Source organism: Labrus bergylta, chromosome 20 (genome assembly GCF_963930695.1).
Source record: "Labrus bergylta chromosome 20, fLabBer1.1, whole genome shotgun sequence".
Taxonomy (NCBI): Eukaryota; Metazoa; Chordata; class Actinopteri; order Labriformes; family Labridae; genus Labrus; species Labrus bergylta.
In genome coordinates this window covers 13,630,893-13,652,796 of record NC_089214.1, presented here as the reverse complement: position 1 = coordinate 13,652,796, position 21,904 = coordinate 13,630,893, and the positions used below count along the sequence as shown (strand labels likewise).

At 40.7% G+C, this 21,904-nt stretch overlaps 1 protein-coding gene across 1 annotated transcript in view; it reads left to right on the top strand.

Annotated features, from left to right (window-relative positions):
• LOC109999178 (contactin-associated protein-like 2) overlaps window positions 1–21,904 on the top strand; it is a 237,167-nt gene that overhangs the window by 211,130 nt on the left and 4,133 nt on the right. Inside the window, exons 21-24 of the mRNA XM_065948795.1 lie at window positions 1,388–1,621; window positions 2,112–2,245; window positions 11,224–11,317; window positions 21,315–21,587. Of these exons, the coding sequence (XP_065804867.1) occupies window positions 1,388–1,621; window positions 2,112–2,245; window positions 11,224–11,317; window positions 21,315–21,587 (735 nt within the window). The remainder of the gene's footprint in view (window positions 1–1,387; window positions 1,622–2,111; window positions 2,246–11,223; window positions 11,318–21,314; window positions 21,588–21,904) is intronic.

Here is a 21,904-nt window from a genome sequence, read left to right as displayed (position 1 = left end):
CTTAATAACTAAGAAAGCTAAAAAAAAGAAAAAAAAAGTGCCTGCTTATACTACTGCACACATGTAAAGTGAAGACTAAAAATGTTTATATGGAATGTTTTTTTAGGACAAAAATAAAATGATTAAATGTTCTTAAGCTGTGAGGTAAACATTTTTAATTGACTTTATGAAAAAAATGCCACAGTAATAACAGTATTTTCATTAGCTTGCTGATAAGGTAGGCTGAGCATGACAATTAAAATGTGGCTTCTACAACCAAGTGAAGTAAGCTAGGTCAAAATAATTGGTCATTTGGCATAAATATGCATAAATATAACTAGCGCTGATTCCAGTAACAAAAGTAACTTCATTACTAATTAATGACTTTCATTTCTGAAAGTTCTACCACAACTTGTGCTGAAGTATTTAATGGTTAAACCTGGTATTGAGTAAATTAGTAGTTTGAAAGTTTCTTAAGGTTGGGATGAATTTCGTCAGGACTTGCACAATCTTCAGCAAAGTTTTGGGAGCGGATACAAAAATTAGGGGGAAACTCAATCTGTTTCCTGCAAGGCTGTAACTTAAACTAAATGAAGTGAAGCTTTGAAATAAAATGCATAAATGTGTTCACTAAGTACTCTCCACTCGTAAAGGATTGAAATTTTCACTGCTACCACTGATGGAAAGCAAACATGTCAAGAAATTATGGTATTTACACACACAGCAGCAGGCTGGCTTTTTTCTCCATAATCACTCTCTTTAATTGAACGCACATTAAGACCTTTTTTTCTTCTTGCAACTGACACTCAAACACAAACAAGGAGAAGCATAACAGAAGAAGAAAAAAAACCCTGCTTCACAATATGTGATTACAAGAATCGATAAGCGTCCTGGAAGGGCTGGAATATTCCATTAGGTCTGATAACAAGCTGGTTGTGTTTGGTTTCAGATGCTAGAGCACAACGATTTAACATCCACTTTCCTGCACCTCCTGAGCAAAGCCGCATTAATGTGTTTGCTTTTTCTCTCTACCCTGAAGGGAGCGCTTCCTTACGGCCTTCTATGTGAAGATAATTCATATATAATTCAGTAGTCGGACATTGACGAAGCATTTGTCATATTTCTGTGCATAACATACACTTAATATCACATGCAAACTACATCATTTGTTGCATGAAATATGTTTTTGACAATCCCTGACAAATAAAGGATTTTTATAAGCGATCAGAGTGCGTCGGACTGCCTCTCCACACTTCTTTTTTTTTTTCATCAGGACAGTCAAAGTTTTTTATTAACTATTGTCTCCCTGTTCATGAAGAGCACCTGATTTTTCTAAATTTTCTGACCCATTGCAGCACTCACGTCTATGTTTTTGACATATTTTCCCTATTCCATCTGTCCCACACAGACATTGGGGGTTTCTTTGAGGCAGGAACCCTGGTCAAGTACAACTTCATGCCTGAGGCAGTTGCAGGAGCCAGCAGAGACTCAAAGATCCTGACGCACCAGCTCACGCCACAGGAAGTGAATCTCACAAAGGAGGAAGTGGCCTTCAGTTTCAGCACATCCACTGCTCCAGCTATTCTGATGTATGTCAGCTCCAGGACACAAGACTACCTGGCTGTGGTTTTAAGGCACAATGGTGAGATTCTGACATCATTCTATGTTGATCACAGCTGACTGTTTGCTTAAAATATGCTCAGTGCTGCAGAGTTTGTAGAAAGCCTTCCCCTTTTAGTTCAGTTCAGCTCCCAAAAATCATCCCACGTTTATAGAAGTATAGAAGTACTACACAATGCACAGTACAAGGTTTCAGCAATCACTTACCAACATAACAAAGCACTGAAAGCTGCCATGGGGCGCTGCCTCAAGTTCTTCCCCCACTGTATAATCCGGCCATGTGATTGTAAAAATCCATACTACACTGTCAGAGTGACTGTGAATAATTCAGTGTTCCTCCACTTTTCCTCACATCTTTTTGCAAAATCACTTCAAAAATAAATAGATATTAAACATAATTTCTGATCATGCACACAAAAATGACTTGAAAATTCATTATAATGATTTTTTATTATTATAATTATTGATGAGAGCTCCTGCTTGGACACAATATTGAGGTTGTTTGTTTCTAGGTTCACTGCAGGTGAGGTATAACCTGGGAGGTCTGAGGGAGCCGTTTTCTATAGACGTGGATCAGCGTAACCTGGCCAACGGACAGCCTCATAGCATCAATATGTCACGTGTCGACAGAAGCATCACCATCCAGGTACAGACCTCACGCACACACACACACACACACACACACACACACACACACACACACACACACACACACACACATACTGTACATTTTACCCTCAGGTCGGCAAGGAAAACTAAAAGATTCTAGGTCTTACTTGTCCCTGTTGCAATTAAATAATTAAATAGTAATAACACATTTGGTTGCTCTTTTTGCTCTTTAACTGCACACTACCACATTGCACTTCAGAAATCTTAGTAAAAATCCACATTTTGGTATGAGCTCTTTTGTTTTAATTTTGAGTTTACGGGGATGTTGTCCTTGTGTGTGTTGTCTTCTGTGTGCTCCTGCTGCAAAACAAATGTCCCCTTATAGGACAATAAAGAATCTGAATCTGAAAAATACACACCCATCTGATCACTCTCCAAAGCATATTTGAGGCTTTTTGTTAAATCTCATAACCTTATACATTTAAGTTTCAATTCCAAGTCCCTTTGTAAAAAATTAAGTCTTCGGGATTGTTGTCCAGCTGCATGCGCGCACACCAAATACCATCGACTCAATCCGGGCCAGTGTTTGCTCGATGGTTTGCATTTAGTCTGAGTGCAGAGCGGCGTCCTGTTCTGTCTCGTGCTGTGATGAAACTGCTTGTCTTCTGCCACTGTTAATCCACCTCCAGTAGACAGCCTAAGCACAGCAGCAGAGGTAAAGCATTGACCGGTGTGTGTCTGCACGAGCTCACAATGCTGGGTGATTGATGTTACATTCAGTTGTGGGTAGCTGCGCGACTATGAAGGGCAAATAGTTTGATTGTTTGTGTACGAGACATGAGAAAAAGAGACGTGTGCATGTTTGTGTTTGTACATGTCATTGGGTTGCAACATTTGTGTATCACTGTTTGAAACTTCAGATTTTTGTTCTTGAATAATAAAGCTGCAAGCTGTAGCTGCCACCTTTAAAACTTTATCATTTTTGATTGCATCTGGATACATTGGTGTCTTGTGCTTTATAGTTTTCAAACACAGGGACTGCCTTCTTCCTAAAGAGAACCAAAAATGAAACACTGTGACTCCCCGTTTAAAGTTTCATGCATTAAAAACATTGATAAGGTTTTTGATCTTTTTTGTTGTGCATATTTCTTTCTTAGATGCTTCTCCTCTGCTGTGTATCCAGAGAGCTGCTGCCTCACACATTCTCTCATGGAGAACCAGTTTGCCCCTAGTGGCTTTAAGGAGTAATAGCATTACCAGACAAATTGATTGAACATTTCCTCACAACTGCCGAGCTAGAGAGCATCATGTAGATCGTTCTGTATGAACTATCTTCTTACCCTCGCAATTTAATTCATGATGTCCTCCTGGATTCTTTTTTTCACAAATGAAACACTTAGTCTGCCTGTACTCTTGCATAGAAAATCTTGCTGAGAAAAATATTTTCCTTGAAGCCAAACTTTCTGAACAAAGTGTTAATCAATTCTGGCATGGCGGTACAAATTTGAAAAGTAGTATATACCCCTACAGTGTATATATTTTAAGAAATGAATGAAAAGATTATGATGAACATGAGAATAACATTTCAGATTTATTGTTTCTTTCCTTCATGAGTCCTAGGACACGAGCTATAAGAAGCTATAAAAAGACATATTAGGCTCAGTAAAAAAAAAAAAAATGCAGATAATTGTATTCTTTCTAATTGTGCTTACAGAAGTGACGATGTCATATCCCCTTGTGATAATGACAGGACTAAATAAAGCCCCTTCACAGTTGCTTTAATGAAGATGATACCGAGCAAGAACATGCAAAACAGGTTGATTCAAAGAATACTTTCAAACCCTTTGATCTTTGCATCTCTTACTCTACATAAGCCCTCTTCTAAGCCATTTTCACATACGCACTCCTGAAAATATCTCGATCATTTCAGGAGGGAAAAAAAACTATGCGGACGAAGCAACAGAGTCGGTGCTATGCAATGCTATAATGTGAAGAGATGGCTGTTTCAGTTCACACATACTCCTGGAAATATCCAGACTTTTCTGCAAGTTTGAAAGCTACTAGTCTCTCATTACATTGCCGCCAATTAGAGGTAGGAAAAAAAACAATTAATGTAAAAATCAAGATTCTTATCTTCCAAACATCTTTTTTTTGGGGGGGGGGGGGGGGGGGGGGGGGGGGGGAGGGTAATCAGTCACCCCCTGCTTAGGGCTAAGGCTAGCTCTTTAACCCAGAAGAATGCCAAATGGAGCGACAAGAAATTTAGCCAGTCTCTCAGATGACTGGAGTATATTCTGAAGTATGAACTAATTCATAAATAGACTTTGAATCCTGAATCCAGAATTGTTTGAATGGAAAATAGATTCTGATTTGTGAACCTAAGAATCAAAATCGTATCGAATCGTCAGACACTCCAAGTTTCCCAGCCCTAGCGCCAGTCTATACTGGAATCTCATCACCTTCGTTCAGCCAAAAACTTCAACAGCTGGAAAATTAAATTGAAACTTTCAATGGAAATCGTTCTCTTCTTCTGCGCAAATCACATCCTGCAGCTGCTGATCACCCCGATGGGAGCACTTACACGTAACACATCACTTTTTACTGGCATGGGAAGTGATTGGCGCGACTGTACAATGCTTTGCTCATCACACACACACACACACACACATAGACATGCATGCACTTCTTCCACCGCTTGATTGCAGAGCTCCGTGTGTGACTGAAATGTTAACTTTCAAGTTGCACATCCCCTCTTTAACATTCCCTGAGTGCACAGAGTGTACTCTGAATAGATCCTTTGAATCATTTATTTTCTCAAATCATTGGTTCAGTTCTTAAGGAGAATTAAGAGGAACACTGGTCGGCATAATGTGGTCTTTTGGATTGAAGAACAAAAAATCAGCAGGTTAACTGTGGAAGAGAGAAAAAGGATGAAGTTTAAAGAAAGCGGATTAAAAGATAAAGATCCTGAAGGTGTGCTAACCAAGATAACTTTGATGAGTAAAACTTTTTCTTGTTGTCTCACTGCCTCTGGGCTCTCTTTTCGTAGTAAAAACATGCTGTTTATATCCACATGTAAACACACATGGGCATACAAACCAACAAACACCCATTCACACGCAAGCTTCACTACAAAAATCATCATGTATCGGCCTTTTTCATCTGTCTACTGCACTTCTCTCCTATTATCTCGCCTTACCTCTCGCCATCTGCTTTCTCAATCCCAGGAGGGCTTCTTAGTGATGGTTTATTTACTTTCACCCAGGAGGCATGACTCAAGCTCACTTTTACCGTGATGAGCTGCAGGAAACCAGAGCTATTCTGCTCAGGAGAAACAATTAGCCAAAAACATTTAGCCAGGAATCTGAAATTTGGTAGACTCACCAGGAGTTTTCAGTCACTCAAATCATCCTTGAATTTTACTTTCACACAAGAGATAATCTATAACTTCTCTAACAGGATTGTATAGTACTGTAGGCTACAACATAAATCAAATATGAGGTAACTTACTGCAGCACACTAATCCATATTAAATAAAAAATCTTGACAATGATTGTTGTGTTCTACAGCAATGCAGTCCCCTCCACAACAAACCCATCGGCACACGCCCGAGGTTCATTTATCTTTCAACTGCTTTGTTCACACCTCAGCTCACCCAGACTCCTGTGCAAACCTTTACTAGGAGACTGGGAGTGAAAAGTTTGCATAAAGTCTAGGAGAAAATATTCAGCAGTATGCATTCACACATTCAGCCCACCTGGACAATGTCTGGAATTGTTTGACAGAGTTTGAAATGGGATTTAGTGTTCTACTCAGCCACAGCCGAAAAAGAAAGAAAAAGGCCTAAACATGTATTAAACTGACTTTGCGTTTCATCCCAGGCCTCAGAAAACAGAAAGTAAGCAATTATCTAGAAGATAGTGGAGTTTTTATCGTTAAAAAAAAGAGCCATATAATACACTGAAGAGGTAGTTCACACCATAGACTGTATATAAAGATGAAGATGAAGTCTACGCCTCCTGTTGTACAAAAGTGAAGCCAACAACAAGCCCGGGAAAATTCACACTAGTCACGTCATTTGGAGTCAGATTCTTCACAGTTGCGATTGGCTTGTGGATCTGCAGTATTGACGTCCCGCCCCTTCTGCCAACATAAACACATATTTAACTTAGAGATAAAACAGAGACACAGGATCTGTCCATAGCAGAGACGATTGTTGAAGTTATGGAACGTTCAAAGTCACTTGTGGTAGTGTACATTTTATCAGGAGCTGCATTTTAAAGAAAGCTCTCAATCATGGAGTTTAATCCTTTTTTTTATGGCATCAAAAAACGAATTAAAGGTCACATATTATGCAAAATACACTTTACCATGGTTTTCTAATGCTAATATGTTTCCCCTAGCCTGTCTACAAACAAAAATCTTCTTATGAAGATAAACATTTGGACATAAATTTTAAGAACTGCACATAATGACAGAGACCATTCACTCGAGTCCAATCTGTTGACATTAAGGAGGCGGAGCTTCTGTCTCAAACTGTAGCCAGTCAGTGGGGGGGGGGGGGTTCCAAATGTTTTGGCTTCATTTGTTGGGAGCTGTAATGACATCCATCTTTTTGCAGAACTAAACCCAAACCCCATGACGTTTACATTTTTTGTACCGTCAAATGTCCGCTAAAATGTACACTTGCTACTTAGTTTGTTCTAAATTTTAAAGCAAAACTAAAATATATTATGCCTCAAAGCTTTAAGTGCCATTTTTGTTTGAGCGTTCCCTCTGCAATTTAAAACCCCACTCATTGTTATGAGGTGCACACGCTAACCTGGGACCTTGTTTCAACATCTTTTATCTGAGATACAACAACATGCGTGGGAAGCAGACAGATGAGTCACATTCAATAAAAGTCAGTTGAGCTGGTGGGCCCTTCTGGTGGATCAAATCTAATTTCCATCTTAAAAAGAATGAGCAGAGTGTTTACCCGAACCTGCAAAGAGTTTTCTTCTCTGCTTTCAGGGTTGCAAATCTTAAAGGTAATAAGACGAGAAATTGTGTTTAATGGCTGGGCAGAGAACAAGCGGGAAGATCAGACGGTGTTTCATTGTGGTGATCTGAGACAAAAGTGAGCTGAGGTAAGGTCGGGAGCAAAAAAAAAAAAAAAACATTAGAAATGAAGTCAGAGGGGAGTTGGAAAAAAAAGATCACGTCTTTAGATAAAGCTAAAAAAAAAAAAATATGACAACAAAGATCACTTTGATGATTTGGCTTTTCTAACACCTTCACAGTCCCGAGGCTTGGATTAGCATATTTACAAACAATATTTGTGGAACACACACAGATATCCAGAGTGCGGCACACAGAGCTGTGTTTGGTCTTTAAGCAGTCTGTGAGGTCTCGTCAGGTTAGATCGCTATCAAAGGAGGAACACAAAGCGATCAAAATAAGTTCTCATCTCTGACTCTTCCTTCTCTTCAACCTCTCACACTTCGCCAGGGTGGAGATGAAGACAGGAATCCCTTCAGGCAACAAGACATCTCATCTCTGTGTCCTCGTCTCGTCTCGTCTCGTCTCGTCTCGTCTCGTCTCCTCTCCTCTCCTCTCCTCTCCTCTCCTCTCCTCTCCTCTCCTCTCCTCTCCTCTCCTCTCCTCTCCTCTCCTCCCCTCCCCTCCCCTCCCCCTCTCCTCTCCTCTCATCTCCTCTCCTCTACTGTCCTCCTTCTCTCCGCCCCTCTCCTCCACTGTCCTCCTTCTCTTCTCTACTTAGCCCCCCTCTCCTCCCCTCTCCTCTCCTCTACTGTCCTCCTTCTCTTCTCTACTTAGCCCCCCTCTCCTCCCCTCTCCTCTCCTCTACTGTCCTCCTTCTCTTCTCTACTTAGCCCCCCTCCCCTCTCCTTCCTTTCCTTTCATTTCCTTTCCTCCCCTTCTTTTTCTGTTCTCTTTTTCTTTCACTTTCTTCATCTTCCCTCCTCTCCTTTCCCTTCCTTACTTTCCCTCCCCACTTCCTTCCATTTCCTTACCTTTTCTTTACTCTCCTTTCTTCCTCTTGTTTCCTATCCTTTCCTCTCCTCCGCCCTCCTTTCTCCCCTCCTCTGATAGCTGTTGCAGTGGGATTTTTCAGTGGTATGAATAGCTGGCTAAAACTGGTGCAAGACAATGATATTGTATTAGCATTGAGTTACATTTGCTTGTCTAATGTTTCATTGTGTGATGGAACTATTTTCCGTCCCTCAGACATCAGTAAGGAAACAGAGCAGTGACTTCTCCGAATACAAACAGAACATTGACTAAATTAGATTCTCTTTGAGCACATATTTAGGAAAATAGATTCCACCTGCAGTGTTAGTTTTCTCCTTGGCAAACCTCAGATGACTTTGCTAATGTGAGCTTTGTGTTAACTAAGAGGCACTCCAGAGTTTTAAGGGAGAAAACTGTTACGTCTTAATAGCGTTGCGTAAAAAAGAAAGCATCCCAATAATTTTGGTTGTAATTGACAAAGTTTTGCAAAATGAGGTTACTGCCCCGGCCTTCTCCCTCTGTGGACCTTTTTATCACATTTTCAGACTCTCACTGCTCTCCCCGCCTGTGCAGCCAATTTGTTTACAGAGATAAAAGTATATACGCTGAGTGAAATTTAATTGTGCCCCATTATCCTGCCATCCATACACAGTGGGGGGGAAAAAAGCCACTCAGTGCTCCTCTGTGACCAGCCTTTTGGAGGGAATCAAATTAGGGATTTGTTTTTGTGTTTGTGTGTGCATAGAGAGAAAAAGGGAGGAAATAGTCTAAACTTGGGGGGGGGGGGGGGGGGGGGGGGTAGAGCTTTTTCTGTATGGGAGGACTCTACTGATCCAAACCCGTAAACTACATCTCAACATGTAAGCAACAATCCAGTTCAGCTGCCAGCTAACAGGCTACAGCAGCGATTCAGCACATCAGTGGAACATATTTTCAGTCTAACACATGCTAACAAAGTACATTTTTTTGATCATATACTCTCCTGACTTGGTGTGAAACCTGCAGACGGGTGCCTGCAGAGATACAGGCTTCTTGTGAGCACTGATAAGAAAGGAAGAAACATGTTTTATTTCTGCAACACACTTCTGGTGGAATTGAACGATTCATGTCAGAGGTAGCGACCGCAGCCGTCGAGCTAATTAGAAACCTCAGTGAAACAGCAAGAACAAGTTCATTATGTTGCGGCGATTTTAAAGTCGTGTGCCCCTTCCCTCCATCAGCTCTCTGCAGACAGTCTTCTTTGTAAACGCGCCGCTCGTTCCCTCTTTTGTTTTCAATTCTTTGAACCCAGTGGAGACTTCAGAAATAGCCCATTGTTAAATAATGTTTGAACATGAATCTGTGGTGCTGTTTTCAGGGTCATATAATGGAAGATCACCCTTCAGTTTGTGTTCTGCTCGAGTAAACTAAAAGAAGAACACAATCAAAGCCTTTTTAATTGGATGTTTTCTGCCATTACTTTGATGTGATGTTGTGACTCATAAATCTACTGAACAACATAGAGAAGTCCCCAGAGTCTCTAAAACTGCTACATCGTTTATATCAGTCTTACATGTCTTATCCATTACTATAAATGTTGATGTGAATCTAAGAATCTCTCAACTTGCACTGCTTAGATTGACATTATCAGTCCTTCCCATTTTATTGTCATAATAATTGTTCCTGTTAATAATGTTATAACGTAAATATTAATCTTTAAAGAGTAAATTGTATTCTGGTCAGGATGAACTAGTTGGTGTGTATCCGCCTTCTTATTTATCGACAGGATAAAAAAAAACATTTTAAAACTTTAGGCCTGTTTTTTCATGTTATGTTGAAGCCAAAATGTGTGTTTTATTTGTTCTTATTTGATCTCTGCTTGAAACTTTGGTAAAACTCTGATTTGTTGTAACGGGTGTAATTCCGCCACTAAACACTGGGTGGAGCCAGTTGGTACTGGGCCTTCAGACATGATTCCATGTGATTGTTTGTAATGTTGGAAAATGGATCAAAATGTTTGAAGAGAATGGTGGGTTTGTTCAGAATCGGCCTCATCATGATTCTTACCCAATTGCATGCAAAAGCCTTTTCGTAGAAAGTATCTGAGAGAACGTGTAGTTTCATTCTCCTGCCACAGAGTAGCACAAGTGTCTTAAAAATGATAACATATGGCATGCCATGATAGGAGTAAAACAAATTGGTATTTAACTGTTAAATAAGAATAATGTTTCAGTCCTGGCTTCTGTCCTAAGGGGAATGTTGATTTGGTATTCGGTATTGATTTGGTATTGTTCTTTTTCTTTTTCTGTATGTTTTTCTGCATCTTTCCTCCTTTCTTCCTCCTATTTCATTTCTCCTCCTCCTCCTTTATCCTCTCTTTGACTTTTGTTTCTTTTTAGATGTGGGCTTAAATGGGAAAAAAAAGCCTTAAAGCCTAAATACATCTGTCTTTCTTTCTATCACGTTTTCTCTATATATCCTCTTTAATGTATTTCCCTTTAAAGTTATTTTATTTCTTCAAATGTAACTCCACAGAAATTCGAAACACTCTTAAATCTTCTGCTCTTATAAAGACATCAGTGCCCTGTTACGCTCCCTCCTCTTATCAGTGTTAACTCTTTACTTTTACTGCTTTTGCAGTGAGTGTATTTCAGCTTCCAGTCCAGACCATTATTTATTTAGCTTTTAAGCACTTTCCTTCATATTTCCATCCTCTATTTCTCTAGCCACAGCCACCCGATTTTTTATTTTTTTGCTCTGTTTTGAAATGGTATTCAAGCTTTTGATATTTCAAAGTGTTTTCTGCAGTAGACAAGTAGAGTGAGTTTTCCAGTAATGAATTTCAAGCTTCCCTGCCATTTAAAAACCACCAGAGGGAGCCATTGAGCTCTCGATGGTGCTGGCAGTTATTTATTATTATCTACTCTCGTCTTGTTTAATCTGTTTAAATGGTGCAGCTTTGTAGGCTTCTTTCCATCGATGTTTTACATCTTTACATTCTTTCTCTCTACCTCTCTGTTTCAGTTGGATCATTACCCTCCTGTCAGCTACACCCTCCCAGACGCCTCAGACACACAGTTCAACCTGGTCAAGACTCTGTTCCTGGGCAAAGTCTTTGGTGAGTAACTCAGCTCTGCTAGTGCCTTTCAGCTTACAATTATGAAATGTGAACAAGCAAATGTTTATTCTGCAGACTTTTAACACACTTCTTATGATGATCATATTTTCTTGCCTTTTATGTATTGCATAGATTTATCCCGACCCATGATAATTCAACTTACCTCATCAGGAACTTTGTAAGGTTTGGTTAGGTTCAGTTATTGGAATCTTATTCATTTGTTTTGCTCCACTGAAACTGGAGCCCCAATCGACCCTCTTCATATAAACAGGACAGAGTATCTCATGAGGTAAACAGTCTGGTCATTTCTCTTCATCCAAAAGTTGGCACATGTTGCAGTGTTGTACTTTAGACTATTTTCATTACATCATTGTCTACATCTAACAGATATACCTTATTCTCATGTATAATTTAATGCACAGAAAATCACCTTACCAATAATTAAGTCGTTAAAAAGGAAAATGGAGCTTGGCAATTCAACTTGACATCTTTGCAAAATCTAAGACAAAATAAAAATCTAATTTTCTATCTCTTCATTGTGTTAGGAACTCCGTCGAATGGATGTAATGACTAATTGTGTCCACTAGAGGGTGCCAGGGGACTGCAGAGGTGAAATTAGAGCAGCACATGATCCCAGCTTCAATTTTTTTAAACATTATCGTAGCAAACACTTGGACCACAATGCTACAGTTGATTCAAATTAGATTTTTGACCTTTAGCTTGAGGTCATCTTTTACCCATTGTAAGGCTTTGCAAAGCACTACACTGTCTGCTCAAACACCTTAGACTTTAACTTCTCTAGTTACCCCAGTTATCAACAGACAATTACCTTCATGGATTTGCATTCTTTTAAGTGGTTAATGGCCTGATTTTGTTTCATTTTAATGAATTCCTAACATAGATCTGATTGAAGATTCCCACTCGTTATTTGCATCTTTCTGGAGATTTCTCTATTCTGTTATTTCTTCTTCTTCTTCTTCTTCTTCTCCTTCTCTTTCACCTCATCTCATTTGTCCTCTACCGCGAGTGCTGAGAAAGTCAGTGAGGTTGAAGCAATGGCTGACTTCACTTACCAGCCAGAACTATCGACTGCTGCAGACACCTGCAGAACCCCTGGGAATACAACACAGTGCACACACACACACACACACACACACATACACACACACACACACAAAACCCAGCCATCCATCTTTACACCACTACCACAGCGCAGATGCTTGGAGGACATGAAGGACAAAGTTCACACACATCACCGAACAGCCCAACTCATAGATATCTCCTCATATGCAGCCTTACACATCCGAAGACAGGCCAAATAGTGAAATATGTGGCTTATGTCATAGTAAACAACAAAAACAGCTTAATGCATATGGAAAAAGCAGGGAGAGACGGAGGTAATTGGATAATAAAAAGAAGGAAAACAGACAGATGAGAGGAGTAATATGATGAGAGAGACAGAGGAAGAAGACAAACAGAACAAAAGCAGTCATTCGATTCTGCACATCTCATCAGATGTGTTCCATTTTCTGTGTCGGGACCACAGAGACAACAGAGGCTGTCAGACAGCGCAGCTATCAGATCCTCTATTTCTGGAAGACAGAGCCTCCGTGTTTGGTGCAGCACACACACACACAAACACACGCTGAACACAGCGACGTCTCCTACATCACCTCACAGTCTGCTGATTGTTAGGGTGGGTTGAATAGCGTAGAATAAAGATGATAGAAAAAAAACAAGGACATTTCAAGAATAGAGAGGTACACAGAACATATGCACAGATAATCAATCCATATAATCATTTACCATAGAGAGAAGATCTGTTATTACAACCCTTCCATCCTTATATCCTTATCCTTATAACAACGCTGTATTTCTTACTGTACACAGTTCTGGTCTATCTACATCTACTCACAGTGTAAAGACTTATCCTACAGACGAGGGCCCCAATATCCCAATAGTATTCATTTGTTAGTTACTGACATTTTGCCCATGCATTAGAAAGGGTGAAATACATTTAACAACCTTGTGTTTTTTTTTCTTCTTTTTTTTTTTTACACAAAGGCCCACATAGCTGGTGTAATAAATATATGGTCTCTTATTTTCCATGAGTATTCTTAAGAATAATGTATTCAATTTTTTTCCGACACATGCAACCCTTTTGACCCAGTGTGCATGGCTCCTCCAATGCAGGTAAAAGAAAATGAAGAATTAACTTTTACCTGCTTATGACACGGTCTGTTTCAATGAAAAGTTCTGATCAAATAATGACCTCCCAATGAAAGTTTCCTAATCGTGAAGACGGTTCGAACCTTGAAATCAGCTGCTAGTCTGTTCAATGTTCTCTGGACTTCAACATTTTTTGGAATCCTACAATAAATTTTGGTTATTGATATTTTTTAAATAATAAATACAATTAAAAAAAAAAAAAGGTAATTTAAGTAAGAAAGCTTTGCATCAGTATGGGAATCCTTCGTTGCAGTGGTGGGATACTACAACAGTATAACAATAAAATCACCTTTTTCATCCTCATCATTTACAGTTTAAAAGAAAAAAATAAGTGATTATATGTTTCTAAGCTTATCACCTATAATTGATAATGTCCAGATTGAAGACCAGAGGCTGCATCATAAAATAATGTAAGAGCTAAATTGGTCCAATCAAAACACGTGGAAACATGCAGCAACCATTGTCATAACTAATCACTTCTTTTAAGTTTTTTATCGAACGCTGGCGCATACACCTCACTTCTAGCTTCAACAGGTTCGTCATTTGCTGATCATTTGCCGTTTTATGTCATTGGAGCTGTAAATCTCTGGGTTTAGGCTGTGTTTCATAAAAAGCCAGTTATTTAAAGACTAACCTTGGACTCTGTCTGTTGTATAAAGTTCACTATTGAGCCTTGTTTGTTGGAGCAGTCAGAGTGGATCCTTCAGGTTTGGGGTCAAGAGATCTGCTGTGTTTGCTGCTCTGGGTAATTGTTCTTAAGTAGTATTGATCATGAGACACGAGGATGATTCAGCACATGCTACAGTTTTTGTTACTGAAGCTTGATGGTGGGTGAAGGTTACAGTATCACAACAACAGTATATTTAAATCATATCTACGTTGGGATAGCAATCAAGTGTACATGTCTTTCCATCCATCATGAATACATCAAAGCATTGATGTAATGCTTATGGATTTCTTTTTATTTAAATGTAGCCTTTATTTAACCTGGAAAACTTTACTGAGATTAAATGGTAAATGTTAAATGGACTTGAGCTTGTATAGCGCTTTTTCTAGTCTCCTGACTACTCAAAGCGCTTTTACACCGCATGTCACACCTACCCATTCACACACTGATGGTAGAGGTTGCTATATAGTGAGACCATCAACTTAATTCTACTCATACGCATTCATACGCTGCAGACGAAGCAGCGGGAGAAATTCGGGGTTAAGTGTATTTCACGAGGACACATCGGACATGTTGCTGCAGAAGGTGGGGATCGAGTCCTCGACCTTCCGGTTGAGAGACGTCCGACTCTACCAACTGTGCCACAGCCGCCCGAGATTAAGTGTCTCTTTTTCAAGAGTGTCTGCATCCTGTTGTAATTAACAGTGGGGAGATGAGTCATAATTTACCAGTGCAGCAGGCGTGCTGTCAGTCTTTAGAGCCACAAATATCTGTGCGTGCGTGCGTGCGTGCATGGGTAGGTGTGTCAGTCGAAAAGGAATCGAGTTAGAGCTAAAGGCAGAGTGTGTGTGAAAGACATGGTGACACTGTGAAAGTGCTTTTAGAGACAGATGATTGGAGCCCTGAGGGGCCTTGTAAAGGACATGTGCATCAGTTCAACGCTGAAATTCTGATTTCTTTCATCCCTTTTCCTCTCCTCTCTTTTTAACTCTGCCAACTCATACTGAACATGTTGCTCCCTGTAGGCTTCTTGCTCTCTAAACAGGCTGTAATGTTTTGCTGCCATGTCAAGGTGCAGTAGATGTATGGAAAGAAACTTAGTGTATAAAGCTTTTGTTTGTATCCTGAGGTCTTTTCTCACGTGTTTTAGACCCAGTTAAAAAAAAATGTGGGTAATTGCTGTTGTCAAGGCATGATAACTTACAAATGATTTGATTTGAAGACATTCTTGAGTTTATAAAATAGGACTGCACAACCTTTTTAGGTGGAGGTCTAGTGTTAGGTCAGTGTAGAATATCACATCAAGGGTTTCTGGCACAGGACTAGCGTACCAAGGAAATTATTTTCAATTTGAGCCCTAACGATCATATTGTATTTGCATAATGTTTATTTTAAGGCTGAACATCTGAAAGGGGCAAAGTGATATTGTTAAAGAGCATTACCTGCGTCATTTGCCAGAATCATTAATTCATTAAAAAGTGGAATGACATCTGAATTGAACTGCTCCTTATTTCACGGAATTTCCCCATTCTCCATTAAAAGTGAGGTGCAAAAGACAGCAGATGCAACTTTGCACATGGAGATGGGGTTTGGTGCATTCATTAATCATTTCATTGGACTGCTGTCCTGCTGATGATGCTGTTTGAGGGTTTCTGGTTCTAAGGATTCAGCACTAATGGTTTCAAATCGCAGAGCTGAGTCCTGTGATTCTAACAAACAAACTAAGTAAGAATGACGTGAACTTTTCTTGACTGCTGACTGTTTTTCCGAAGCTTGATGAAGTTCAATCATTTTCCTTCCCTCCAGGCAGCCACTTGTTCAATGCCTGGCTCCTGCCTCATGACCTTTGGGTAGAGAGCAGATGTCCTGACTCTGAACAAAGCTCTGATGATCCCTGATTAATGATCAGGCTGATTTATTATTCTTTATCGAACCCCAGGCTCATATATCTGAATGCCTTTTTCTGTAATCTCTTAAGATCTCAGTGTGCCTTTAAATCAAGCTGGCTCTACCTGTGTGTAGGTGTGCGTGTGTGTGTGTGTGTGTGTGTGTGTGTGTGTGTGTGTGCGTGCGTGCGTGCGTGTGTGTGTGTGTGTGTGTGTGTGTGTGTGTGTGTGTGTGTCTGTTTGTCTGTAAAGATGACATCATGCCTACTAAGCTATCACAACTAGTTAGTCCAGATCCATTAAGGATGAGCTCCAGGTTCCAGGTTTTCTCCAGCTGCTGTGTCTGAGTGGGGGTGGGACTGCACTGCAGTGATAGAGCAATAGGGACAGGAGAGAGAGAGAGAGAGAGAGAGAGAGAGAGAGAGAGAGAGAGAGAGAGAGAGAGAGAGAGAGAGAGAGAGAGAGAGAGACTCTTGCCAATGTAGTACCTCGAGATCCGAACAGCAGAGAGGAAGAATAAGAAAGAGACGAGGACAGGAAGTCGGTCTGCTCACAAACTGCACACAGATTCTGACGCTAACTCCACTGAGGTAACTGCGGTTGTGTTAATGCATGCGTGTGTATACTTCTTTAATTTTTCATATTCATGTATTCTTGCACATCAGGTGTGCTGAGCAATTTAATATCAGTCTTTATTATTCATACAATTAGCTAAATTTGCTTCTGCTGCTAGATGTGATTGATGCAGTCATCTTTTCCTGATTACTGCAAGGATTACATTTATATGTGTGATGCTTTTGAAATGTAAAGAAGAATCATTCAAATGTTTTGGTTTGCAGGTATATTACATATATCCTTGGTGTGCTGTGAAAAACAGTGTGATATTAACGATCTATGGCTGTTGCTGTTTGTTGCTGTGGCTCTCTCATGTGTTTGCGGTTCTTTGCTCGGCATCTGTACAACCTGACATCCTGGTTGAGGAGGAAGCTGGAGTTGGCATTGGCGAATACACCTGCATGTGTGTGTGTGTGTGTTAGCATGTGCGTGGAGGGTGTGTCCACAGGTGCAGTTCCCATGTCCAGAAAACCAACAGCCATACATCTACTTCAGCTCTCATCTCTTCAATTCTCTCCACCTTCATCTCCCTCTCTACTGTTCACCTGAAACGCCGCGCTCTGTTTCATCACATCTGCTCCCACAACATGTTTCTGTTCACTGCACTTCAAGTCAGTTTCATTACATTCATGTTGACTTTTGGTCATTAAGATTTGTTTTGAGACAATCCACAAATTGTTAAGAATTGAATTCACAGAAGAAGAAAATTAATGGAAAATGTGTTTTGGGGTTTATAATCAATCTTTCAATAAAAGTTTGGAGGATGTTTACAAGTCTAATGCATCAATATTATTTAAGATGGAATGATTGAATTGAATTGAATTCACTTTCTTAAACAATAGATATATATATTTCAAGCAAATATGAGAGCATTTATTTTATCCCTTTACATCTGTAGGTAATGTTTCTTTTTTCTCTTTTACTTATTTGTTAATTACGAGTCTATTATTGTTTATTAATATTATTATAGTCAGTTCATTTGTACATTTCCCTTCATTTTGTAATCATAGCTGCCTCTCTCTCTCTTGCGAGCATTTTTGCATTACTAAACATTACATTTACAAAGGGAGTGGTCTGCTTTGGATGTGTCTGAAATTCATTATACTTTCATCAAACCCCCCCCCACCCAATCCCCACATACACAGACACACACACACACACACACTTCTCTCTTCTCTTTTTCTCCTTCTCAACCCCTGCACTAGCTTCCATTTGTTGCCATAGCAACTGTGTTTGATGTCCTCTTTGCCCTGCACCTCCATTTGAGGATGCTTCTTGTCACCCCATTTCTTTTGCACTCGCCTTTTTTTTTCCAGGCACTTGCCCAGACACACAAACACACACATATATATATAGACACACACACCAGACACTCCACTCTGTCTATCTTCCTCCTCCTCCTCCTCCTCCTCCTCCTCCTCCTCAATCCACTCCTGTCTATCACCTTTCCCCTCACCAGCAGCCACGCCCTCCCTTCTGTGCTAGGTCTGCAGTTCTCTCCGTCCTTCCTTCTTCTTCCTTTCACCCACTAATTACGCACCCCATCACATTTCTACCCTCTTGCACTCTCCTCCCAGCTTTAGGCGCTGCCTTACATTTTGGATTATTCATGTGATGTCATGAGACATGCTGACCATGTTCATGTTGGTGTGTGTGTGTGTGTCTGCGTGTGTTTTCTGGAATTGGATGTGTTAGGGGTCACATATGTTGCATCATATGACACAATGGTCGGACATGTTTGTAATCATATATGATGGTACGTTTCATTATTGCACTCTCCGGCCAGATGGATTAGCCTCTGCTGTTTTATAATCATGATGAGTGTGTGGACACTGTGACAGGGAGCTGCTGGTGAGAGTGTGTGTGTGTGTGTGAGTGTGTGTGTTTGCAAATGTTTTATTGATTAGTCTGAAAAGCCCCTTTAGAAGCCACTAGGGCACACTAAGAAGGGGATTACAAGCTTGAACAGGGATATGTTGTGACTGGCTCAGGCAAGATGTTGTTCCTGGTTAATGTTCATTTATTGCTCATTATTTTGTTAAGCACTGTGGATTGACACATCGGTCAAAGGTGTTACATGTAAACCCCAAGCTTGCATTATATTCCGTGTTCTTCAGGTTTACTTTCCTTCGTTCTTTACACATATAGGATTTCACAGAGCTGAATCGTTCTCTTCTAAACTCTGAAGATTCAGCGGGATTTGTTTTATATTACAGTTAAACGATATGCCATTAAACCCATTGAGGCCTCTTATTATCAGTGACAATCGAGCTTTTGATTCAGTGTCATGTTTTTCATGATTTGAACTAGAAACATGCCACTTTCTAAGGAAAACTCCCCTTGTGAAATCACCTGCCCCAATAAATCAGCAACAAGGAGAAGCATGTCGGCTGTTTACTCCTCACTAGTGTATGCAGAGCAGCCGGTTCTATTCCCAACAGAGAGCCTGTTAATATTCACACACAGGCGTCTGCAGTGATCAGCACACATGCAGGAGAGAGAGCAGTGTGTTCATATTCACACTCTGCATTCATGCCACTGTTGTTATCAGTATTCTGCTCACTGTTCCTACCGTGGAGCTTCTTTGTGTGTCTGTTTCTGCACACCCCCACGCATATGCAAATTCATGCTCACTCACACGTACATGCACACCGCTTTCAAGGTGTGAAGTGATTAACAGCAGGCTGTGCGTGATCCTGCAACCTGTGTAATCTCAGCTGGTTGCATGTGAGCACCCTGTCATGCATACGAATCATACTGCATTGAACAAGAACTGCTTGAAAATAACAACTGAAGAGCCTATATCAAATGATTCCAACACAAATGTATAAGGGAGGTATATATAAGACTCACATAGCGCTGAGTCTATTCCTGGAAGCACAATCAATAGAGCACACATTCTCACACACACACACACACACTTGTTTTGGACCCATCAAAATGGAATAAATAGAGAGAGAATTACATTATAAGCCATGTCCAGATCCTCAGAATCCCTTCATCCAACCAAACATGACTCATTAAAACACACACACACACACACGCACACGCACACGCACACACACAAACAGAGCAGTACAGTAGTTAGTCATCCATTTGTCCATACTTTGCTGCAGGATTGTCCAAACAGCAGTTCCATCTGGGTGTGGCGCAGTCCTGTAGCAGTAGAGCAGCCATGCATGTAGAAATTAAGAACCCAGCTCTACAGCCTGCACACACACACACACACACACACACACACACACACACACACACACACACACACACACACACACACACACACACACACACACACACACACACACACACACACACACACACACACGCAGAGTTCATAACGGCAAAAGCTCTGCAAAGGTGTTAAAGACAGCTGAAGGCAGTTTTGAAATCAGCCCAGGTCTGTGCTGCACTTGAGCATGTCTTGTTTTCTGCAGGGTTTAGAGTCTTTAAATCATATTTGTGCCATTTTTCCATTGTGTGCAAAGCCAGCAAGAATCCTCTGCTGACTGCATTGTTCAAAAATGTCAGAAATATCGTATAGACTTGAAAAAGCTGAGCACCATTTTCAGTAATTGCATTGACCAATTATTTGATCCTGCGTAAGCAACGTTTTAAAGCAGAAACTAGCCCTTAGAGAACAAACAGGTCTCCAGTGAACACTTTTCAGCCTCAAATAAAAGTCAGTTAAAGTCAATATATGCCATCACTGGAACATTCACTAACCTTCAAACAGCCTCAGGGCTCAGCTCAGTGGCAGCAGCTCAGACTTCGGTTATTCTCTTACAAAAAAAAAAGGATGGAATTAAAGGAAATAAATACATTTGAAGGCTGTGAAGCAGAAAATAAATGGGCACAAACTGTTGCATTTGAAAAGGTGCAATTTTGTCTGAATTGAAAAGGCAATAAGTGGGCCTCAGGTAATTCTCCCATTTATAGTGGCTGTCACAGGAAGGGAGTTATTGTGAAGTGGTAGCAACTAAGACAATTAAAGACCAGGAAAAGAAGGGAGAGAGGACAGAGTAGGCGTGAACAGCCTTTGTTATAACACAGCTTTTGATGATTTTCTACACCTCATATTGGTATTAGGTGTACTTTACGAACAGAAATAATGGAGGCTGAACACAAATGAACATCATGACAAAAAGGCGGAACATTTCCGTGTGTCATGTTTGGACCGAGGGAAAAGTCAATGAGGAGAGTGGAATATAAAACATAGTTTTTCTAAGAATGGATTGCGGCCGCCACATATGTTGATACAAGCACAGGCGTTGTTAATTAATTATTCATCCTTCAATTTGACATCAGAGGTCAATGTCAGTTTATGTTCCTCCTCCGCTTTCTCCCTCCGCCTCCTCCTAGTCTCTATTCACTCTCCTCACTTCCTGGGTGTCTAGTTTTGTGTCTTCTGCGGATGTTTTAGATGTGCAATGTGTCATTTTCAATGCCAGCATCAGCAAAGATTGTGGGCTCTCTTTCTCATTTGAATTAATCTCATGGGCGAGATCATTTAAAATGCCTCTAACTAAGAAATCAAATTAATTAATAGAAACCCAAACGATCCATAATCCCTGCGTCTTCTACACTTTGTGTCCGTGTACAGAAACCGGACACATAGACCCGGTCCTCATCGAGCGCTACAACACCCCAGGCTTCGTTGGGTGTCTGTCAAGAGTGCAGTTCAACGGAATCGCCCCCCTCAAGTCTGCACTGAGAACCACACCCACAGCCACAGCCGGTCAACCAGGCAGACCACCTGCAGCCGCCTCGCCAGGGTCGTACCAGGGCAAACTGGTGGAGTCCAACTGTGGGGCGTCACCTCTCACCATCCCACCCATGTCTGCTGCTACAGATCCCTGGCATCTGGACAACACAGGTACGGATTCCTGCAACAATAACTCATCTAGATCTGCACATGTGCTCAGAGACAACATGTAATTGATCCCTACTCACACACTGTAACGCTACCTCTATCCTGAACATGTACCTGTACATGTACACACACTCAGGCCTCAGCACCCTTGGGTCTAATGTTGCATCTACCCGAGTGTTCAGTATTTCTGAACATAGATGCAGTCATTATTCCTCCGGCCTGGTGCCAACAGCTCCTTTGGGTGCGTAAAGCTATCAGAGATCTGGACTCCAGGTCTGAACTGACAGTCCGCTCTCCAACATCCTTCCATTTAAATGATT